General features: G+C 40.7%; 2 protein-coding genes across 5 annotated transcripts in view; both read left to right on the forward strand.

The window, feature by feature from the left end:
• Window positions 1-1,195: 1,195 nt before the first annotated feature.
• LOC124211394 (putative fatty acyl-CoA reductase CG5065) lies at window positions 1,196-13,691 on the forward strand. Of its 3 annotated transcripts, none has more exons than XM_046610427.2 (9): window positions 1,196-1,384; window positions 4,797-5,007; window positions 6,891-7,088; window positions 7,293-7,489; window positions 8,998-9,107; window positions 10,692-10,890; window positions 11,189-11,428; window positions 12,499-12,756; window positions 12,869-13,691. In XM_046610427.2, the coding sequence occupies exons 2-9, from the start codon at window positions 4,810-4,812 to the stop codon at window positions 13,026-13,028; spliced, it is 1,560 nt and encodes a 519-aa protein (XP_046466383.1). In that variant the 5' UTR covers window positions 1,196-1,384; window positions 4,797-4,809; the 3' UTR covers window positions 13,029-13,691. The 3 variants fall into 3 exon arrangements, with proteins under 3 accessions (XP_046466383.1, XP_046466385.1, XP_046466382.1); XM_046610426.2 differs by lacking the exon at window positions 1,196-1,384 and adding an exon at window positions 4,594-4,724; XM_046610429.2 differs by lacking the exon at window positions 4,797-5,007 and having other exon boundaries at window positions 1,205-1,384.
• Window positions 13,692-15,295: 1,604 nt separating this feature from the next.
• Window positions 15,296-16,942, forward strand: part of LOC124213239 (otoferlin) — a 39,388-nt gene continuing 37,741 nt past the window's right edge. For both annotated transcript variants that reach the window (XM_046614325.2, XM_046614326.2), the window contains exon 1: window positions 15,296-15,838. In XM_046614325.2, coding sequence (XP_046470281.1) covers window positions 15,760-15,838 — 79 coding nt within the window. In that variant the 5' untranslated portion in view covers window positions 15,296-15,759. The remainder of the gene's footprint in view (window positions 15,839-16,942) is intronic.

The raw sequence follows: 16,942 nt of genomic DNA on the forward strand, positions 1-16,942 counted from the left end.
GAAGAAAAAAAAAAAGAATCCCAAATCGCCCCTTCGGATGCCTTACTTTGGAGGTTAATTTCTCCCGTTTGAAGTGTTCAATGGCAGATAAAAAAATAAACGTGTCGCTGAATTCTTAGTATACTATAACATATTACAAAAGAAATCAAATCAGAGCAATCGACCTGGGATACCCCCCTTGTCAGTACAACGCGTAACAACGGGCAGTGCAACAAGCTACGCTCATTGACCGTAATCATAGCATTGCAGTGTCGGAGGTAGACGAGTGCGGTGTATCTTTCGGAAGTCATGCATACCTGTGAATGTTCTAATACGTCAAAATTCTTCAATAAAGGATATTACGTTAGCGGTCTATTAGGTATGCATTCTTGTGTATAATTCCGTAACTCTCGCATTAACCTCTGGCATATTGGACAAGGGGCCTCCGTAACTTACCTACGTAAGGCTTTCTCAGGGCGAGAAAGGGGTGAGAAATCCTTATAGACTCTATCATAGTAGTAAGGGAAGACGCGCAGGAAGAGGTCGTTTCCGTAAGATTTTTTTTAATCCCGAAAAATACCATGAATTCAACCCTATTATTCAAGTGTCGATCATGGTACCATTGTCATTGCTCCAAGCTCGCGTGTTCTCCTCGTATATTGAAGTATTCTTCTATCGTCGATCACTTTTATCGTTTGAAAACATTTATTCGAGAGTACGAATGGTGAATTATTTTCAATATTTGTGTTTTGCGGCACTATTTTGAAACAAAATCGTACATAAGAATCGAAAGGGAAATCCATCGAATAGATCTTATGAATTCTTAGACGAGGAGAGAGAGAAGATTCGAAAATTTCAGGAAATACATTTACGTAATTTGTGGACGACCCCAGAAAGATTCTAGAAAGGAGCCCTTCGACCCACGGATGAGTAGCGGTGAGTCGGATAGTTCACCCGCAAAATCTGTAAAGTATTAAGAACGAACGTCTTGGACCCAAGCTAACATTATATAGGAAAGCAAAAGGGAAAATCCGTTGGCAAATGGGTTGTTTGGTTACGTAGACGCGATGGGCAGAGAATTTAACAGGAAACACCGGGGCTGCAGTGAGATTTCGTGCCGGATTGAGAGTACGAGAAGCTCGTAGGAAGGAGGGGGTTATGGAGAGGTACAGTGGAAAGGATGGAAAACTGACCGAATGAATAGGTACCCAAGGCGAGACATCCGCGAACGCAGTGCTCGAGCGATCGTCGGGATTACCGTACAGCCCGCCGCCTTTCGACGCGAGCCGTTAACGTTGAACAATTTACTGAACGGACGTGCGTCGCTGGACCATACGGAAAAGTATTCTACGAAGTTCCCGTGTCTACGGATTTAACCCGAGTTTATTTTGAAGCGTGCGCAATTGTGAGTAATTCATTCACTTCGCAATATGTCATGTCCCCAAATGAATATGCGCAATATAGTCGTAAAACTAAAATGTAATGATGTAAACAAATAACTGAGAAAGCTATAAAAACGTGAATCAATCAATCAAACATGTATCCGGAGTCGTTATAACGTGTGTTTCTGAGTATGCGGTATAACGTGTATAACTACGGGAAAAGTTGATATCGTGTACAAGAATAAGCTTCGCTTAAACCCATACTTAGACGATGTGCGTCATGGATTGAACGGAACCGGTCAGATCCAGTACGAAGCACTTCTATAACGCTGAAAAGCGGCAAGGGCACTCTGACAATTCATTGCGAAAAAATTATATCAATTATCCACTGCACTTGTTTGCAGTATTACGAAAAAAACTAAAAGCCTATCTGTATACGTTACATAATGAGCTTTATTTACTTACGAACCGCCTTTATAGACATCGTCAGGCTATTGCTGAATTTTTTCACTACGAGATAATTGTATACTACCAATTTTTAAGAAACCTGAACATTATTTTCGTCTTATGGTGTCGACTCTCTTGACTCTTGTTAACCCGTACGCATGATTGAATATTTTCAAATCACATCGAAAAAAATTATTTCTAACGGAAGAAATTCTCGGAAGGACAATAAGTGGTACATAGGACTAGCTCTACTGGAAATCTATAGGTAAAGAATGTGGCTTCTTTTATTACGGAGATTAAAAGCTGCGTCACTGTAAGATCAAACAGAGAGATATTGTTATAATTACTGAGTGCCTTATTATTTCGTAAAAGAACACGTCTACTACAGACGTGACACCAACGCTTTCAACGTAAAACTCGACTATATGTATATCGCCTCGATGCATTGATCGAAAGAGATATATGATATACTGCTTACATCAATGAGATGCAATTGCTTTCCAAGGCAGCAAACGATACATTTTCATAAACATTCAGATCTAGCTACATACTATACAGTTGTAGACCCGAAATAGGCAACGCGGATTTATAAACTGCCTTGTTATTTTACGGAAGCGGCCTCGCATTGGTACACATGTTTGGAAAACTTGGGTGCACAAACCTGCGTTCGTGAGTGCGGTTACACGAAGTGAAAATACACTAAAATTGAATTTCAGTAATCCGTTCTTTAGCGATCATGCTTCTCCGCTGAATGATTATTTTTCATCGAAGACTGAACTGTAACGAGAGGCAGTTTTAGCCAGCAGTATATACGGAGAATCCGCTTCGTGTATAATGGTGAAAATTTTTACGAATCGAGAGATGGCGAATCCTCCCAAGTATCAGGATCACGTTGCGTACTTTGACCTGTATATCTGTCGATTGCAAAATGCTCGTCGCTCATCAAATCTAAATTTAGCTTGCACAATCTGATTCCCACATTAATCACCCATCGTTACGCAACAGTATTTTTATATAATACAAGACGTTTTCATATTATACGTAATGACATACATTTGCAGTCAAATTTTAGAAAGTAATGCCGGGAGATTTTCTTCAGGGTTAACGATGCGAACGACGTTACATTTTTTTATACGCAGTATAAGTACCTCGGATATAGCTCCAGTTGCCTATCTATACCGGCAAGGTGTCGTCCGCATTGTTAACCTTCAAGGAATCCTTCCGGCATGTCTAAGGATTTAGCTCTTTGACTTGGTGTGTCATTGTAACGTGCATTCGATTTCCAATAACAGAAAAGTGTTTTGTTTGTTGAGAAATTTTCTAATGGCGTATTTCTTTTTTTTTTTCAATCAACCTCAAAATAATCTCTGGCGCATTTTTTTTACGCCTATACGCTCTCTTTTAATGACAATAATTACGGCTTGAAAGAATTAAGAAGGGATCCTTTCAGTTGAAAAAATAATTGGATAAGAAAATTTTTTAAAACCTTGTACACCTCCCAAAGTTTAAGAATTTTATAATTTTTTTATAACTGCGAAATTTAACCCACAACGATTTATAAACCAGGGTCTGAGAGGTATGTATATCGCGGTACATCAAAGCACTCAATTTACAGATTTCTACAATTCTTACCCCATAAGCAAGTGCGAGCACGATTTTGCTAAGACCTTTGTTAATTTAAAATAATAGCCATGTCATTTCAATGACATGCCTACCTTCGTACGAAATTTCACGTCACGTATCTCTTTAGGCTTTAGTTAGAAACTACTTAAGTAACTGCTGCTGTATTTTCTCTGATATAATAGTAAACGAGTTTTACATGCTTTCTCTTATTATACGTAACGACCGTGCGGAACAGATATGAAGAAGAAGAAGGGAGAGTCGCTGCTCTCTGCTTGATTCCAATTGGAGCCTATCAACCATATTTACACATTCTAGGGTTATATCCATTATGCATAAACATACAAACAACATTACGAGTATGCGTACAAACAGTTTACGGATAATCGAACACGTCTTATCCACTTGATTGTGTAAATGTTAAACGTTTCATGGAATCATCTTCATTTGAGGTAAATCTTCAGTCGTGGTCCCTCTCTCTTTCTCTCCCACTCTTTTCTTTAAATTAAACCCCGGCTGTAATCTGACTCAGTGGCAATAACACTGCCATTAAATTTTACTCTATTTTATTCAACATTAATGTAATGCATACGCTTTATCTGACAATTAATAGGCCCAAGTGACAACCGGAAGGATCTCTCGTAGTATTTGCGCGATGCCTTTCACTGGCAATTTTCACCATTCGGTCGGCGTAATATCTCACGTCCAGCGGCCTTTCTCGAGGATCGAACCGTTATACTGTTATAATATCCTTGCGTGAGCGATCAACGAACTCGTACCTTGTTCTCTTCTGGCCAGATGTAGTTTCGGATGCAAGTACAGAAAATCGCTGCTGTCATTATACTGCCAATGAGCTGGTATTGATTTGTTTAGGATCTTAGTTTGCCAATTGAGTAAATTTGTGTTTATAGCAGGTGCATATCCAATCATCATCAATTATACCTACCTACCTTTACTCAAAGAAGCTACTGCGTCGCAAAGTGCGTTGAATAATAGTAAATGTAAGCACACCAATGGTGAACAGATATTATGTAGAAACGCGTAAAAGCGCTGCACGATAATGTGGTATATTAAAATTATTATACATGTATAAACCGGTTTCCAAAGGCCATCCGGTGTACTCTGTACCTCATATATGGGGAACAATCACAGCCCAGCTATTATTGACCACACTTGACATTTTCATTAGCGCACGTACCGACTTTTTATTTCCGCATGGCACTGTTCAAAAAGAAATTACTTTACGCGCGCTCCACAGACTTGGAGAATTAAACTTTTCAAGCAGATGTGTTGCAAGCAAGTACTTTCGCATCTCACGCGACGAATGATTTTCTGCGAGATTAATTACCGCTTCAATTCTCACTGCAGTAAACGTACCGCGATGGATCAGGCGAGTGAAATACAATCGTTCTACAGTGGACGCTCAATTTTCATTACCGGAGCCTCGGGCCTGATGGGTAAGGTCTTACTCGAAAAGCTTCTCTACTGCTGCAGTGATTTGAAATGCATCTACATCCTTCTTCGCCAGAAACGTGGACGCTCGGTGGAAGCTCGTGTCGACGATATGTTCAAACTCCCGGTAAGGCATATTACCTTTCATATCGTGGCTTAGTCGTGGTATCATATTTTCGAAGTGGTGCCATTATTAATGTACAGTATACTGTATTATTGCTTTCTTCGAAATATATATGATATACTAGATTATCCTGTGAAATCTGCACTGTATAACTCTGTCCGTATGGACAAATGCGTGTAGGAATATGCCAAAAGTATGTGAGAACATAATTTTTTTTTGCACAAATTATACGATTATTACATTACGGATAAATGAGGAACATATGCTACGTATTATATGCATGTCTCATATATGATCAAATAAATTTGACGTATTATACTCGCACGGGTATCGAATTTATTTGCGAAATATTGTCTTCAATATATGTATATACATGTGATTGTCACATATATACATAAATATATATTGCATACATCACATCTATAGAGTGCATAAAAATGGTAAGTTGTGCAAGGGGGCGTTCACTTATTACGCAAGACGTTTTTTAACTATTTTGGCCCCCTCCCCCCCGTCCCCGCCCCCTTTACGATTAATCAAGAAATCGAAAAGACTTGGGAAGCCCCGGCCCCCCTTGCGCCGGATATCTTACGCAAGATTGAATATTAAATACCTGAAATATTGAAAGCAATCATAAATATCGTACCTTCGCAGCATCCACCCTAGCGTTCATGATAATGTTAATGCTATCGAGAAAACTTATAAGAATCACAGAGGGTAATACATTAAAAGTAATTCTTGCGTGGGGAGCTGATTTATGATTAAAAATAAAATAAAAATCTCACGTAAGATGTCTTCAGAGTCCCCCTCTTCCCGAAGTAAGACTAAGTAAGAAATGTTGTACCCCCCCCCCCCCCCCCTCCCCCTCCCAAACCTCCCAAAACATCATACGTAACAAATGACAGGTCCTAACGAGTGCAGCAAGCCGGGAAAACAGTGTTTTTCGCAATACTTTTCATCACCATGAAAAGGACAAAGTCTGAACAAGAGTTGGCAACCAACTAAATTGTTTTGTTAAACAAATAAGTAAACACGGTAAAACATAATAATTCTTATAGAAAAAGTGATGAGGAGAAAAAAATAAAAGTTTGTTGATAAAACATTCAGAATCGATTGATTTCCGATAGAATCGAAAGATCAAATTAATCAGGACTTGGAAATTTTTCATGCACAATGTTTGGTTGCAAAATCCTGTTAGTTTCAGTTTTCATCGTCAAGCTGTTTCCCCGATCATCGCGGGAGTTTGTTGAACAGATCAACGGATCGACAGACAGACCTACATTTCTCTGAAAACCTGCTTTTCGGATTCTAGAGGTTTGAAAATGTAAAGATTCGTTCAAATTAGGAAAAGTGATTTTCGACCGAAACCAATACTCTTGTTATATCACCAAGGGTGATGAAAAGTAATATATAGGCAATATAATCTGAACGAGTATAAGTTGCGGCACGAGCCGATGCCGAGTGTTGTAATAACACAAATTATATATTGCATGTCCGCACACGTAACACCACATTCTTTTTGCAATACTCGCACGGAGAGTTTGATTTGATAAGTACGGGAGATGTCACTAACATTACGTAAAGTCAAAGTTAGGCAACTCGCGCTGAATGATACAGTGCGTAAAATTGAGTTGTTTGATAGTGCGCATGGTCAGGGTTATTTTTCCGCACTGTTCGGAAATGGGACACTTTAAGCACGCTCCACAGGCTTCAAAAGTCAAACTTTCCAAGCGGAATATCTTTCACGCGAATTGTGCCCGCAGCCAAGACTATCTACACTGATTGTGAGAGGTTGGCATCACTACAGTTCATATTTGGCCTACCGACATGTGACACCGAATAGGCAATATTATTATTTTGAATCACGTACGAAAAAAATTTTTTAATAGATGTTTCACCGTGTCCGAAAATTAAATCCCGCCTTGATGGAAAAAGTAGTGCCGATGGAGGGTGACGTGACACTGGATAACCTTGGGCTGGACGAACAACAACGAAAAACTCTTGCCGAGGAAGTATCGATTGTGTACCATTGCGCGGCTACTCTTCGCCTGGAAGCTAAGCTAAAAGATGCCGTCGAAATGAATACGGTACGTGTTACAGGTAGAAACGAAAATTAGTACGCAGCTCTGTTTGCCATCGTTGTATGGTAACATCAACGAAACAATATTAGATTATACCTGTCTACGGGACGACAGTGGGACTGCCCACTGGGATACGTGATAGACGATTAATTAGATGTAACAGTGCAAGAGAAATATTAGAAAAGAGATATTCATGGCTGATATTTCAAGGTGGGTACGAGTAGGGTGCTTGAACTCTGCGGGACAATGAAAGGGCTGAAGTGCTTGTTGCACCTTAGTACAGCCTTCTGCCATGTGGACCAGGATGAACTTGGCGAGAGGGTTTACGAAGCGAACGAGGACCCTCGGGACGTAATGCGTATGATACAATGGATGGATGAAGATGCCATTAACCTCGTAACACCAAAGTGCGTTGCTTAATTCTTATTTTTTTCCTTAAACCATACGACGTATACACATACGTTGCACTTACGCTGAATGTGTTAGAATGCTCATACATATTATGGTGCTGACATCTCTTTTGAGCCAGTCACTTGGAACGTCTAATTAGTAACTTATGCTGACACGGCGGTAATTGCAGAAACTTTGTAAGCGCGGTGTGTTGGCTAAAAGTACTGCAAGTCCGACAAATTTTTTCCATGTTTAAAAACTGCAAATGTCCAGCCCTCTGTCATTTTTGTATAACGATTTGCATTGTATCCTCCAGTCCTATCTAAAGTATAATTACGGGAGCCAACGCAAAAGCCGGTTCCGATTTTACATTAATTTCCATGCAGGTTCCCATATCTTGGTACATACAAGTGCAATATGGGGGCCAGTGCCCGAGGGTGCAGCCAGATAGCAATTCCACGTAGGGGGCATTCTTCATCAGTTCAGGCACTTTTTTACGGACCCTCTCAAACATCGCTTACAATTGGCCACGTTTGTGTACTACTTGAAAGCAGTCCCCTTGATTTTTTTCACATTTTTGAATAAATTCTTACAGAACAAGACTATTTTTTTTCTTTATAATTGCTATAATTCGCAATCGGATGAGTCTGGCTAAAAATCTACTAATGCAGAACTCGAATAGTTTTTTACTAGATATTGCGATGCAATAGCTGGGATATAATAGAGGAGGCTGTATACTCAATCGGATTAGACTGACCATTGGATTTTTGCATTTATTAGTAAAATGATTTGGGAAAAGTATACTCACGTAAAAGGTGACGCAAACGGTTTTCATATACCGCGATTTGATACTGATTGTGAAACTTTCGAGTAAAAAGTTTCAACTCCATAAAATAGTCGAAACCCACTTATCTCGTATGAAAATTATGGTAGGGAGGAAAAAGTACAATTTGGTCGGAAAAATTTCTCATCATTTTCTCCTACTCAAAACAAACTAGGCAATAAGAATAAAAATGCAAGACGTATTATATTTTATTGTTCACGATCGGTTAAAAATTAGTTCTACGTACGAAGAAATTTTTTGCTAGACCTCGACCCGATCCAAGGTATGTGAATTACCTAACAAACTCCAACCTCCAAATGTATAGAAAATCTGAAAAATAAACACAGAAACTTCCAAAGTGCGGACACTTACGAATCATATCCGAGGGAGTCTGAAAAAAGTGGCTGAACTAATGACAAAAAAAAGATAGAGATAGAGAGAGATTCTAGTATTAGTATCCTTCAATAACCGGGCACAATGAACAGAATGGTGGTTTATATAAGTGGCAGAACTTGTAGAGAATGCCCCATGTATTGATTCTCACTTCATGGTAAGAATTTCAAGTTGGACCACCCCACAAACACACAATTCCCAGGCAGCGAGCTGAATGCAAATACTTTAGATCGGACATGCAATTTCGAATTATCTTGCAATGTGCACTTTATGCATTTTTCAATATTATTCATACTTGTCTTGAACTAGATTAATCGAACCACATCCAAACACATACACGTACTCGAAGAGGCTTGCCGAAACACTGGTCGCCGATGAATACGCAACATTGCCTTGCGCGATCGCCAGACCATCGATTGGTACGTCACAAATGGTCATATAATTCTCTGTGTATTCCGAGTATGTTAATCGCCAAGAGAAAGTTTGCATTGGTCGTATACCTCCAGGTGCTTACTCATAGTATTTAACCCAAGCGCAAAGTCACCTCGGTTTGCTCGATCTCTCGCTTCACGATTCACTCTTGGATAACATATAGAACTTTATACCCGAATATCGAACTAATAACAATTATTGTCAGTCAGAAATAACTTGGCGTAAATGGCAAGCTACGATTTTCCAGTTGAAAATTCTTACTTCTCCAAGCTCCAACGTGTTCATTAATTCTTCTCAGTGATGTAACGAGTAAAACAAACGCTGTGGTTACGTCATCGCGTCTTCGTATACAGTCTGTTTTTCGAAACTGTGTATGATATTCGGGGAGTACATACTCTACCGAATTAGGCATACCTGATGATGGTTAAATTACTCGTATTTTAAGATTCCGTAACTCATGAGGAAAAAACGGAACCCTTAAGGATCGCTTTGTTGTCCGTCCGTTTGTCAAACTCACTCGTCAAAACCCATAGGGTACTTCCCGTTGATCTATAACCACGAAATTTGGAGAGAAGCAATAAGCAAGACGGAGAAGCAAGGGTAATCAAGTTTGTACGGAACCTTACGGCGCGAATCCTACTCGCACTTGTCTGGTTTTTTTTTTCTCGCCGAATCCTTATGGTGTATAATGAGACGGATTGAAATATGAAAAAATCGACATGAAAAATCAGATTTCAAAGTATTAACTCGGACTCACTTCGGTCTTGTCAAAACGCTTTGATATGCAGCGCAATCCAATGTATATGTCGGGAGTTTTTTTAAGCTTCCGCTCGCTGCTCATCGCTACCGGATAGGTAACCGAAGTTACATTTGAAATCCGTACTGCGATATCTGAAAAGGTCTGATTTAGTACTTTACATGAACAACGTCCGTAAAACGGAGATATCTTCACAGAAATGATAGAACTGACCCAAAATGTAGCTTCGGTTCCCTACCTACCGGACGTGAGCGCCGAGCTTCTCATTGTCAGAAAACTCCCGGTAAAAGCTTCTTATTGCTGTACAAACCATCAGGTGATACTATGTGCAAACAGAGAAAGCCTTGCTCACTCTTCAAACATAAGTCTGAAATCGGATGCACGTACTACCCGTGCGTAGTTCCAGGCACAAGACCATGTATCTCAATTGATCGTGCGGGTATCAAATATAATCGGCTCTAAACAGGATCGCCTGGAGGCAATAGTATCAAATATAATGGGCTCTAAACAGGATCACCTGGAGGCAATAGTATGATGGGGCAATTTTCGCGGGCTAGAACTTCTTGACCAAGTAATTCTTTAACGGTTAACATATAACATGGATAACGATATGAACCATAGCGTCAGCTCTGACTCATATTGATTGAACGCAATGCATTCGATAAGAATATTGCTTTGAAATACGTAATCTCAAAGAGTTGTGCGAACGGTGTTCTTATTCGTTTGCAGGATATTCTGCAAAATTTGGCACCCCCGTTTCCCTTCACGTGCCCGACTCGTAATTTGGACTCATTGATCTTTTACTTATTTTCAGTAACCCCAGCATGGAAAGAACCGCTACCTGGGTGGGTGGACAGCCTTAACGGACCCGTGGGACTCATCGTAGCTGGCAGCAAAGGTGTCCTACGGTCAATGCACTGCAACGGCAACTATCACGCAGAAGTTGTCCCCGTTGATTTGGCAATAAATGCCCTCATAGTCATCTCTGTAAAAATCGGTACAGCAAAAGAAAAGTGAGTCGATTCTTGGCAATATTTATTGCCCCAAGTTGTAATAAATAATCGGGACGTTAGGAGTACAGCGCAGTTTCCCGCAATAGTTTACAACCCCATTCCGAGAGACCGTAAAACAAACGCGTTGAGATTGCCAGTTAGGGAAGGAAGTTTCAAGTTCTCTGATCGTATGAAACAGCTGACATGGCGATTACATGCGGCACGATCGACGTGACTTCAATATTCACTTGTGCAGACTTACGCACACCTTATGCCTAGATGTGGATACAGAGTATTTGTAATCTTACCATTTAAACAGGCCGAAGAAAATACCTGTTTACAACATCACCCAAAGTGGGGTAGTGCCAATCACTTGGGGTGAAGTCCTTGAGAAGGGAAAGAAGATTGCCCATGAGTATCCCTTTGACGGAGCTATCTGGTATCCGGACGGTGACATACGGAGCAGCAAGTTTGTACACGAACTCTTCGTCTTCTTCTTCCACCTGATTCCTGCCTATTTCATCGATTTTCTAATGCTGTTATTCCGACAGAAGCGTTTGTAAGTGTACCGATCGTTTGCATTATCTTTTAAAATAGAAAAAGCTACTATCTCATCATCTTTAGACTACACAATGACAAGTACCCGCGTGTAAATAATAACACCCCACTTCCACCCATAGCCCGCATAACCAAGCCTATGCCTGAGTTACCTAAGTCTATGCCTTCATTCATGTATCAAGTCTATGACGCAAACATTTTGAAGTAGTTCACTGACTTGTACGTTACGGAGTGAGTCGTAATAAACTCAGAGAAGACCAGCTTATATCCATATTCACAACCACGTATCCTCCTTCTGCAGCTTTCGAAAAGCGCATGAGAAAAGTGTGCAGTTTTGGTTATTGCAGTTATTCCATTTCACGCACTTGTTGCGAAAAATACTATTCTGGTCCATGCAACACGAAATTGGTTTGTTCAGTGAACTACATTTTTGCGGTTGAATAATGTCTTGACGTGGGATTTATTGTTGGAGCCGAAACAAATTATCGCAATAGGGATATACAAATATAGTACGAGTGACCATAACGAAAAGAAATAGCAATACGTTCTAAATTTTCAGCAGGTTACATCTACAAAACTCTTATTCATTTCGCACCCAAGACTGTATTTTTCGATTACGGTAAAAAATACAAATAGATAAAGACTGCTTAGCTACCACAAGTACCTTCTTGGCGTTTGTAGAATGTCGCACGAGTCACCCAGCTAATTCTAATTGTAAGTCAAAACGTTCCTGGTTATAATCACACTGCGGAAACAAGAACACTGATTCTAAAATGTAAAAATAATAAGATAACTTCTCCTCTTGATTCTGCGAACGAAATTTTAGTGTTCCGCAAAGAAGTGTAGTTCCTGAAACGGTCATCGATAATTTTTCAAAAATGACCATAGCATTTGCGAACAGACAGCTGTAGTGACTGCGCAAAGATAAAGAGATGTCTCGTTCCTGCTTGGCAGCTTGAAGGCATTTCTTTTCACAGATTGTGCAAACGACTTTCAACCTTACAAACAGTTCAAACGCCGCGTACATTAGGTAATATGCCCTGGTTAATAATCACGAACCTCCGTCCGCAGCATGGTCCGCATTCAAAGACGTATCTCCGACGGCCTCGAGGTTCTCCAGTATTTTACGACACGCGAATGGATATTCCACAACACCAATCTGATCAACCTTTCAAACGAGATGAGTCCAAAGGACAAGGAGTTATTCCCAATTGATTTTTATAACATCGAAATAGTTACCTACATGACCGATGTTGTCCTGGGTGCAAGGCAGTACTGTATGAAAGAAAAACTTGACACGCTTCCGAGGGCGCGGCGGCATCTTAAAATGTAAGAATTACACAAATGCCAGGCTTATCTTGCAAACTGTTCACTGCCGCATCTACATCTCGTGATTTCATTTAATCATACACGGTTTCATTAATTTCGTCATGATTTGCAGGTTGTACGTGATTCATATCACCGCGGTCTACGCCTTTTACTTCGGAATTATTTATTACGTATGCAAGAATTTTGAGACAGCCAGATTCTGCCTTGACTTTGTCACGGAAGGCTTGAAAAGTGTCCCGATTATCGGAGGATTGATCGAGAGGGTGCATTAGAAAAAATGATACTTATACATATTATATTCCCGTTAACAGAATGTGTCGGCCTACGCAGAGGGTTTGCAACGTAAACCCAACTAACCGAAACGACCGAATCGATTGCTCAACCGCTATATTAACTACTCGATTAAGCACCAAGTTGAAGTGGAATGGCTTTAGTTGAACTGGACAACCAATCCTCAACAGAAGAAAAGCAATTCTACATTCCCGGGAAAACTTGTCTCGCGCGGTACTGAAGTTCACGTGATTAACTACTAATGGTAACAGTTTTTTGAACTTAACATGACGTGCTCGATACAAGCCCTGCAACTTGGTTCTAGATGTAAATTTTCAATATGGCATTACGAATTATTCAATTCGTGTTTCTCTTAGCAGTGGTGTAACGAATGTAGAAAAATACGGCAATGCAGTCGAATATACATATTATGGGGAAATCGGAGAGTGAAACAGGTTATTTTTTTTTTTTTTATTATTATTACTATGGTTATTATTGTTGGTGTACAATTGATTGCATGAGTAAAAAATTCCATGCGAGGAGAAACAATCTACTCAAAAAGATGAATACAATTAACCAACGCTTCGTGTTAATAGGATTACAGATTTCTGTGGTGTTTTTTCTACCTGTATTCTTGAGTTTTTACAATACATATCTATAACATACCCTTGATGTGCTCTTATTACGTCAGTAATTAACTATCGTGGTATACCTAGCGTAACCTTTGAGCGATCTTGTTCTACGACATAGTATTACAGTTTCTGAAAACTACAAACTCCGTCTCCCCTATCGCCTGTCATCCCGCACGGTCCTACAGAACCGGGGTTGCATAAATTAACGCGACGGGCAACGAGAGTTGACCTGCATTTGATTCAATTCTGCCGCGGCGCGGCGGCGTAGAAATCACATAGGAATTACAAAGTGGATGGAAAAGTAAAGGAGCGAATTGCAGTACGTCGTCAGAAACGAAATGCTCATGATTTTCAAAATACGTTAGTGGCATAAATATTTCCTACATGCGAGTGAACGGACGTGGATGCAAAGAGCGCGGCTTTGTTACAATGACGGTGGATGGCGCTGTGTACGCCTTCTTTGAGGACACACGTATTGATTCACCCCGCACACTCTGGAACGGCCAGGTATAACCTGTACGGGTGTAAGCGTCCTCCATTCAAAGCTAGCCTAATAAAACCAGGGAGCTCTGCCGTTTGACTGAAATATGCCGATTCCTCCTTCATGCGATCCAGTAAATATGGATAATTGGGGCGAGGTTCACCTCACCCGCGTGAATCGTCCTAGGAATAGCCGGCACCGCCTGCGGGGTCAAATATTCGAGACAATTAGTAGAAATAATTTATGTATGCGGTGTTGTCGGTTTTCGCATCAACTCCATTGCAAAATGTGATACATTGGCACATATCTGCAACCTATCGTAATAATACTGCATAGCAGTTTGAAATATTTATTCGATGCAGATCATTTCTGCATAGAATCCCCCTTGGAGGTATTTTATACTTTTCTTGGTTGTTTAGTTTGAGTCGTTTTCACGACAGTGCTTGAATACGAAAGGGACCGGCCGCCGTTGAGCAGAGTAATTAACGGGTGACCTCGCCAAAAGGTGTTTTGTATGACAACAACTTTGGGCAATCAGAGTTATAAGCTAAACGAAGGGCTATGGATTTTGTCTGATTAGGCAGCGTGGCTCGTAACGCGTTCCAATTTCTCTCGAGAATGGTCGTAGCCAGAACTAGTATCTAATTCCAACGGGTGTTCCGATAAGGAAATCGGATCGATACTCAGGTAAGTATAGGCACTTGAGTGATGATGGTCACTTGCTTTTACCCATCATTGACTCTGAGTTCATCCGAACAACAATGCAATTTCTAAGGCCACAAGAGACTGCCGCGTAGTAGTCAAGGCTGTGAATATGACAGAGCTGGTTGAAAAAATGGTAAATAAAAGTACTACACAGGTGCGTACAACCTCCTAAGATTTTACCACGATTCAACCAAAAGCAAAGGGGATTCAAAGGGTGGACAATCTGCAAGCGCACGGCAACGGTCACGAGGATGGTGCGAAATCGTTTATCGCGGTATCCACGTATGGCATATATGCGGGTAAGGTGCGCGATCGAGTACTCGGTGGTAATTAAGTCGGCAGGGGTCGTGGGGCGTTTGCAAATTGTAGGCCAGGCGACAGGCGGCGGCGCGTTGGTGGCGCGGGGAAAATTGTTTCCTCAACAGCGAGAACGCGGGCAGTACGTCGCGAAACCCCTGGTTCTTCGCCTCGCGGCACCGGTGAAAATTGGAAAGGTGGGCGGATAGCCAAAACGTAGAACATCTGGAGAGTAATAGTTCCACTATTACGTATAAATCCGCAACACAATCGTCGTATCCGCGCGATCAGCGGAAACTGTTCGCACCTGTACTACGGAGTTATAAACATTAAACAATATCGGTTTCCTCAACGAATTCCAGTTAGGATGCGAGTTTTGTAATAACGGCATGCCAATAGGACGTTCAGAGTCCTGCTAATATGCCAGACCTTGATTCATAAAATTTATTCGGCTTCTTTAGTCCGGTCGACTACATAATTGTTGAACATCACGCGACCAGCTGATAAGCGCCCATTCTGCGTTATGAGCGAGGCGGTGATAAATATCTCTGATAATTACAGAGAGATTACCGATCATTGATAAATAGTAACAGGAATCCAATCGCCAAACTATCCGCCATGTCACTCGTGGTGAGCATTAAGAACGTCCAAGCTCTCAAGTTCAAGGGAGAAAAGTTCGTCAAGATCGACTTCAGAGGTATGCGATAACACAATCTGAATTTTAGTCGGATTTCTTAAACATCGATTAACGCACCGCACCCGCGACCCCTTAAGACTCAACAATCGCGTTGAATAGACTTTGTCGACCGTCATGTTTCAATATAACGCATGTGCATAAGTATGTAGCACAGCACGTGACATCTGACTGATGGAAAATATTTTATGTTTATTTTTTTCGCAGCCAACATTACAAGAATCCCAGAGAGATTCACTGCAATTAAGATAGGCATAGAATGTATACGTTGGTATAATTGTACTGTAATTGTTAATACGATACTCGGTGATGCGTTACCCGGATACACGTGTCTGACTCACTCTGCCGTCTCATCGTCAGGCATGTGTCGATTACACATTGCGGTAACTCTAAATGGTACCATGCAAGGCGCAAAATGTGCCGTAAGTAGTTTCAATTCGATAAAAGGTAACCGATTTTGAAGAGCACGATTCAATTCGCTCTAACTGCAAGTATAAGCCGCGTAATAATGTCTCCCGGCCATAGGTATAATAAATCGCATCACCAATGACACCGCAGCTTGATAGTTCATATTACTCACAATCAGTCATCGAAATTTCGGTCCATCGTCATTGAATCAAACCTCTCCGTATATGTACTGAGAAAAAAATTTGTTCGAACTAATCTGAACGGCGATTACGGGCAAGGAAACGCAGATTTAGTTACTTCAACTGCATATCAGTTAACTTGATTATGTCTTTTATCGCCCCTTGGATCTGCTACGAAATATTTAATTGTGTTAACTGATATTCAGTATGTCTAATAAGAATCTGCATCTCCTCACCCGTAACTGCCGTTCCGATTGGTTCAACCAGAATTTTTTCTCAGATAAACACACGAGTAACAGGGCATGTATAAGCCTTGATCCGATGGACTCGATGACCGGGTTCTTTCCGCAAACGGTATCAGTCGAGAGTGTTATTATAACTCATAGTCAGTTCGTGATAGCTCGGTTCGATTTCTAGTTGTGCTTGTAAAAGAATACGTTCAGTCTTTTCGTTAATCATATTCGAGATATATGCCCCGGTTGAATGAAATATTTTGGGCTTATTCTGGGAATGTTTCCTC

The sequence above is a fragment of the Neodiprion pinetum genome, chromosome 2 (genome assembly GCF_021155775.2).
Source record: "Neodiprion pinetum isolate iyNeoPine1 chromosome 2, iyNeoPine1.2, whole genome shotgun sequence".
NCBI lineage: Eukaryota > Metazoa > Arthropoda > Insecta > Hymenoptera > Diprionidae > Neodiprion > Neodiprion pinetum.

What these genes read in the sequence shown, in the direction of transcription:
- LOC124211394 (XM_046610426.2), top strand. An exon ending in ATGCCGTCGAAATGAATACG is followed by an intron (nt 7,089 to 7,292) that starts GTACGTGTTACA and finishes TGATATTTCAAG; the next exon opens with GTGGGTACGAGTAGGGTGCT. An exon ending in GATCGCCAGACCATCGATTG is followed by an intron (nt 9,108 to 10,691) that starts GTACGTCACAAA and finishes ACTTATTTTCAG; the next exon opens with TAACCCCAGCATGGAAAGAA.